General features: G+C 44.7%; 1 protein-coding gene across 3 annotated transcripts; it reads right to left on the reverse strand.

The window, feature by feature from the left end:
• Mrps17 (mitochondrial ribosomal protein S17) lies at positions 1 to 2,705 on the reverse strand. Of its 3 annotated transcripts, none has more exons than XM_078023998.1 (3): positions 2,549 to 2,705; positions 2,074 to 2,213; positions 1 to 616 (listed from the first exon to the last, which is right to left on the reverse strand). In XM_078023998.1, exons 1-3 carry the CDS (start codon positions 2,649 to 2,651, stop codon positions 350 to 352), a joined length of 510 nt encoding a protein of 169 aa, XP_077880124.1. In that variant the 5' UTR covers positions 2,652 to 2,705; the 3' UTR covers positions 1 to 349. The 3 variants fall into 3 exon arrangements, with proteins under 3 accessions (XP_077880124.1, XP_077880125.1, XP_077880126.1); XM_078023999.1 differs by lacking the exon at positions 2,549 to 2,705 and adding an exon at positions 2,360 to 2,542; XM_078024000.1 differs by lacking the exon at positions 2,549 to 2,705 and adding an exon at positions 2,348 to 2,542.
• Between the last annotated feature and the right edge of the window lie 4,340 nt (positions 2,706 to 7,045).

The following is a 7,045-nucleotide window of genomic DNA, read 5'->3' on the forward strand; positions in this document are numbered from 1 at the left end:
TAGGATATAAACAACACAATGTCTAAAATTTTATTTTCTACATGTCAACATTCTTATTAATACAGCTCAGTCTTTTAAAGTTTGACCACAAACATATTGACCGTTTCCCTTGTGAGTTGGTGAAATCAGAGGAAAAAAAAATTAATTTTGAATAGATACCATCAGAGAATATGACCTTATCAATTTATATTGAAGAGTTTTCTTCTCTAATAGAGGCTTAGAGAAACTTAAGATTCCTTTGAATGAAAATATAAATAAGAAAAATTGGACACAGTTTGGAATGAAACTGAAATTTTTTTTCCCCATAAAGCAAACATAATCTTTCCCTTTGGCTCCTTCTTCCACTCCTTCACGGTGATGAAGAAACACCGAGTTCTTCTGGAGTTTTGGGGTAACTGGTTTCCAAACTGATAGGATTCTCCAGGTAGGTGGTTCCCGCACAGGGTTTTCCTGTCACTGGATCTATGACTTTGCCAACCTTGAAAACGATCTCGGCCAGTTCATGTTTCACATGCTTTGTTCGTGGAACAGGTAAAGCTTTGAGAAGCACAATATCTCCAACAGTGCACTGCTGAAGGGCATCGTGAGCAAAGTATGTTTTTCGCTTATTAAAATACTGTTGAGAGAAGGAGAGGAACAAATCAGTGACCAGACAATGCAATGTAGACTATGAAAAACTAAAACACAGAACAAGCCAGGACTTGGGGACAAGAAGGCAGGATGCTTAAAGACCACTAATAGAGACTAGCTGCCTAATTCCTGGAAAGCCAGCATGGATTCTCCAGAGCTGGTCTTGTCCTTGGGTCTCCAGTCCAATCCTTTGCTCTATCCATTGTCATGTCTCCCTGCACTAAACTGTTCTTCCCCTGAAGCCTACAAACATGCTACTCTCTCCACTAGCTGCAAGTCACTGAACCACTTCAAACCATAAAAAGAGACTCTAAGATGGGAGAGGCAAAGCCTGTTTGTATTTTCCCAGCAACTTGGGAGGCTGAGGCAGAAGGATTAAGTTCAGTCCAACCTCAGCAACTTAGCAGGTTCCTGTTTAAAAAAAAAAAGGCAGGGGGGAGGCTCTAAAGTTATCAAGAGAATAAACATTACACTGGAATCACCTATTTTTCATAACATCCTAACCGTAGCAAAAATTCCCATTTTATAGAAAGAAAAGCAGGCCGAGAGTCATGAAACATGCACAGCTGACAAGGGTCAGCATTCAAGCCGAGGTCTTCCAAGGCCAATGACCATACCACACACCACTCTTTGGCCTTCTCCTCTGCTTTTGTTCCCAGATAATGAACATCATTCCTGACTACCTGTGGGCCCAACTTTGAATACAGAAACCATCCTTGGTACCTGCCCTCCTCTCTGTGTACATCTAACAAGTCCATGACTCTGTTCATTCTTCCTGAAATCTGCTTGTCCCACTGCATGCCTATTGCTCCAGTTTTAGTTCAGGTCCATTTCCATCCAAAACTTGTGCAATGGCTTCTATATCCCACTCCCTTACCTCCAGTCCTCATCCCCATTCCTATGTCTCCAAGTCTGTCTTTCATTTAATTAACAGATAAATTCCAAACCACAGAACACCCTTTGCAGTTCAGCTCCAACTGTCTTTTGCCATTCATTCACAAGAGTGCCTACTAAGTATCAAGTTCTGGGCTCCATCTCGCCAGGCCACTTGCTGTTGAATGTCACACCTATGGTGGCGAAATGAACTTCTGCAAACTTCAGCAGAAGTTTGGTGAATGACTCCCCCCATATGGTCCTTGGAATAAAAATCTCATGTGAAATTCCATGTAAATGTCTCTTAATTGGGGATGCTCTCTCAGGGCAATCTGGGAAGAGGGTGCCATTCTCTGCTCCCAAGGTACTTTACTTATAGACTGACCACAAGTAGTTATACTGTTGAAATTAACTCTGTGCTACTGGATATGAGTGACAATCAAGTCATATCCATAGGTCAGGGCAGTACCTGGCTTGCAGTGGAGACTCCACACATTCTTACAGGGAAATGTAGAACCCATAAAATGTTGGTGAGCTATGACTGCCATCTAAAACAGATATGCTCCTCACCTTTAACAAGTAGGGATCCAGAACAAGCCTGGTCACCCTCACTTTAGCGGTTTTCTGCATTGCTGTCCCAATCACCTTTCCCACGATCCATTTGGCATGGACTGATGACCGAGCTATTGACATTATGTGGTTCTGATGACCTGAAAGATAAATTTCAAATTTAACATTCTGGTGGTTGTCTTGACGAATGAGATACAACGAGAACTGCCCCAGTTCAGAAAAGGCTTCTGTTGCCCGAAACAGACACGCGGAGACGTCCCGCCTTTCTTCATACCCAGGGGCCCACCTACGGTGCGCGCAAACCAGGGCCGGCGCCACCGGGCCCACGCTGCCGGCCGCCCGCAGCCTCTGGGCGGGGCAGGACCCTGACCCGGGGTGCTCGGGCCACGGAGGCCGTCCCCCGACACCCCTAAGGCCGGCTGCCCGCACCCGCCCCAGCAGTTCTCCCACCGCGAGGCACGAGCGCAGCGCTCACCTCCAACCCCGCTCACTTCCGAGGACTGGGGCGTCTCACCGCACGCAAGCCCCGCCCCGGACCGCGCATGCAGGCGGGACCTCTCATTGGCCGGTCCTCCCATTGGCCCGTCCTCCCATTGGCCGGTCCTCCCATTGGCAGATGCTCTTAGCAAGCGATTCAAGGTAGGGATCCACTCCGCCTCCCTTAAAGGGGCCTGGCCGTGATCACTAGGGCTGGTGGCGTTCCGTTTACAAGTTCCCGGTGAGCTCTGTGATAGGCGCGCGGGAGGTTCCAGCCTTTCTTCTTGTGTTTGGCTTATTCTTCCGGTGGTCGTTGGGGCGCGGGGTGTTGGGGGGGTGGGCAAGGCTTTCCAAATCCAAGGAACTTGATTCTTCCTTTCCCCTTCTCTTCCCAGTACCAGGAATGAACCAGGCCCTCGTGCGTGCTAGCAACCCCTTTAATTTTTTTTTTCTTTTTTCTTTTTTTTTTTTCTTTTTGAGGCGAGTTTTCCCTTAGCTATTCAAGCTGGCCTGGAACCTGTGATCTTCCTGCCTCAGCTTCCCAAGTAACTGGGATTACAGGTGTGCGCACAGCTTGGCCCCAGAGGGACTCTCATTCATCAAATATTGAAATTTAGGGGTCCCATTGCATAGGAGGTCTTTCTAATGTTCTGTTTGCCCAGTAGGGTAGGTTGATGCATTTAATTGCATATGTCAAAATGTTATCAAGACAAAGAAATGGTAAATGTTCGAGATGATGTTATCCTGCTCTGATCATTATGCATTGTATACATGAATTGGATTATCACAGTGTACTTCATAATGTGTGCAGTAAACCACGACACAAAGAATAGACTACCAACTCCAATTTTAAATCAAATTAAAGCAAGCTTGTGGGGCTGAGGATGTGGCTCAAGCGGTAGCGTGCTCGCCTAGCATGCGTGCGGCCCGGGTTCGATCCTCAGCAGCACCACATACCAACAAAGATGTTGTGTCCGCCGAGAACTAAGAAAAAATAAATGAATGTTAAAATTCTCTCTCTCTCTCTCTCTCTCTCTCTCTCTCTCTCTCTCTCTCTCTCTCTCTCTCTCCCTCTCTCTCACTCACTCTTTAAAAAAAAAAAAAAAAAAAAAAAAAAAGCAAGCTTGTAATTCCAACTGGCTGGGACGTCTCTCCCAAAATCCTTGGGTTAGAAAACAGTCCTCTTGTTCTCTAGGAGCACAGTTGTATAGCACAAAAAGTTGCAAAAGAGGGGGTGTCTTGAGAACTTACAGATAACAAATATGATTTTGACAAGCATAATGCAAAGGCAGGTAGTAGGTTAATGGTCTAAATGGTTCAGCACTTAGGGAGTAAATTTAGATCCCAACATCAGAATTTTTTTTTAATTGGTTGTTCACAACATTACAAAGCTCTTGACATATCATATTTCATACATTAGATTCAAGTGGGTTATGAACTCCCAATTTTTACCCCAAATACAGATTGCAGAATCACATCGGTTACACATCCACAATTTTACATAATGCCCTATTAATAACTGTTGTATTCTGCTACCCCAACATCAGAATTTATAAGGTGCCAGTAGGGTTTCAGAGAGGGTTGTTATCTGGTCAGGGAAAGCCAGGCATGGGTGAGTTCAAGGCATAGGCAGGCATTCCAAGCAAGTTTAGAAATCGCAGTACTTTATAGTAAAACGGAAATTAACTTTTCATGACTTTGTGATGAGATGGCTCCCAATCTTAAGAAGGAATTAGACTGGATTCATCATGGCATTGTGGTGAATGCCTGTCAATTCACCTACTTGGAAAGCTGAGGCAGGAGGATTGCAAGTTGGAGGTCAGCCTGGGCAATTTAGCAATACCATGTCTCTAAATAAATAAAACATTGAAGCATCTGAAGTTTCTAAGTCCTGGCATTGACATAATCATTTCTACCCATTCTACTGCTTTTTAAGATAAACTTTCGTAGGTTTTTATGTGTGATTTTAGGTGTTCTCAATGTCTGTTAGCTAGAAGAAGTCTGGAGTGTGGACATATGTTTGTTTTCCTGCCCTTTTTATATGTCCTAGGCTTCCTTTGTTCTGCCTTTTCCCCCTTATCTTTCTCCTTCCTGCGTATGTGACTAGGTCCAGGAATGCTTGGTGGGATGGCTCAAAGGTGGGAAACAGGTGAGCTGAAGGGGGAAGGGTAGGATGGAGTAGACAAGGACACATTAACAACCTTATAGCTCCCTGTAGGGAGAGGCAAATCCTGGGACAGGTTACCTGGCATGTTGGAGCAGTGGCAGGTTCTTGATAAGCATGGAGGAAGGTCTCTGAAGGAATTAACATTTCAATCCCTCAGGGGACAGTCACTAATTTGTCTAGACTCACTCAAAATTGGCCTGACTTGTTTTACCTATCTATACTGACTGCCTGTCTAATTCTAGCTTCACTGGAAGTGAGGGGACATGTATGCTCAGCGAGGGTCTGATATAGCCTGAACATAGAGTAGGAGGAAGAGTGGCAGGATTTGAGGCTGGGTGGGGCTAGGCTGCCACCCATGAGGCTTTTCTTGTTAAGGGACTGACTTTCTCCTCTAACAAAGCGGGAGCCTTTGAAAAATGTGAGCTGTTTATCTGGTTTTCAAGATCTTTCTGGTAGCTGTTGAAGATAGAGTTGGGAGGAGCTGGGGGCTGCATGTACATGTATCATGATGAAGATCTAAACTAGAGCAATGGGAATGAAAGACTAAGGATTGGAGCAGCTGTGGGGAAAATTGATAGCTGCATGAGACAGCAAGAGGACAATTAAGTATGTGTTAGCATGTTCACGCTGCAGTAACCAGAGCCACAGGCTGAACAGCGTAAAAATATGAATCTATTTGCCCCCTGTTCTGGAGGCTGAAGTTCAGGATGACAGTTTTGCCAATTCAGTTTCTTACCCACTTTCTTACTTTGCTTTGTCACTGTCCCTCCTCTGACTCCTCTGAGTCTTCTAATTTACAGGACTTGACCTTGAAGCTCCTTCTCTGTCCTTGTAGAATCCAGTTTGAGCAAGGACCTGCCAAGTCAGCGTGGCACCTCTCCCCCCACTCAGTGGTGGTTCTCCTCCCTAGTCTGCAGTATCATGGGGGCACCGGCCTGCCTTCAGCAAGAATCTGCCTTGCTTTGTCATTTCTTCCAGCCATTTGCATTCATAGACCCCAACCTTTTCCTTGCTCCACATCTCCACATCTCCACTGGGGTTTAGTGTCTAGCTGGCCTCTCTCACTTCAAGACAGACTGCAGTGGTCCCTGTGCTTTGGTAATCCCCCATAAATCTCACTTACCAGCTTTGAAAGTTTCACGGATAGTGTTCTTGAACAGTCTGCATGCAGAGTGGGGGGGCGGGGCAGGGAGGAGTCAGGGACTCTGGAAGGAGCCTGCACAGAACAGTGAGACACACCCACAAGAGATCTAGAGGTCTGGCCACCTCTGTCTCAGGCCAGAGTCTCCTTTATAGTTTCATTACTATCACATCATCTTATGCAAGCAGTTTCTGAGCTGACGAGGTTCTATCACCTTGGGTAAATGACTTAATTTATCTGCCTTCAGGATGGTCATATAAATCTATAAGGCACAGATTACATATTCAATAAATGTTAATTTGCTTGTGTCTCATTTATAACCTGAATGTTTCTCTGTAGAAATTTAAGAAATCCTTGTAAATAAATATATAGCATCACCCAACATTTATAGAATTTTTCTAGTTACTTAGGCATTATGATAAATTTTATTTATATGCTCTCCTTTAATACCTACCATAAATTTATTGGCAGAAAAAAACTATTGGTTCTATGTTATAGATGAGGAAACTGATGGCCAGAGAGCTAAATGAATTGCTCTAGGTCTCATAGCCACCAAATAGAAGAATGGGAACTTGAACTTTGGCAGCCCCTGCCATACTTGTCTGCCTCCTAGCCACATGAATCAACTGTTTAAGTGCCTATTCTGTTGCCAAAACTGTAGATATAATTAAAGGACACAGTTTTTTTTTTCCCTATGAGGTTAGACTCAGCTTTGACTAGAATGTATGTGTCTCTTCAAAATTCCTATGTTGGAACCTATAACCTAATGCGATAGTGTTAAGAAGTAGAAGCCAGGTGTGGTAGCATAAGCTATAATCCCAACAAAAGGTTGATTGTAACAGTGACTGCACAGGGTTAGCAAAGGGTGGAGGAAGAGTGAAAGGAAGGCTGGAAGGAGGCTGGTGGAGAGTAAAAACTGGTAGTGCTAGGTAGGAATGAGGTTGAGAGGGGCAGTCTACAGACTGCCCTGACTGTGTAGTGAGGACACAAAGACCTTGTGAGGCTTTTAAGGGGATCTGAACCCCACTGGATTTCTTTTAGAAAGCATTTACAGAGACCACTCAGTAAAGCCAATAGGAAATGTTACATTCCTTGCAAATACCCCTAAGTGCAGGAGAAATGCAGACTGATAAGAAGAACACAAGTCAGCCCTCAGGGAGTCTTCGGTGACCTTTACACACCAGGAC

The sequence above is a fragment of the Ictidomys tridecemlineatus genome, chromosome 10, assembly GCF_052094955.1.
Source record: "Ictidomys tridecemlineatus isolate mIctTri1 chromosome 10, mIctTri1.hap1, whole genome shotgun sequence".
In the NCBI taxonomy this organism is placed as follows: domain Eukaryota; kingdom Metazoa; phylum Chordata; class Mammalia; order Rodentia; family Sciuridae; genus Ictidomys; species Ictidomys tridecemlineatus.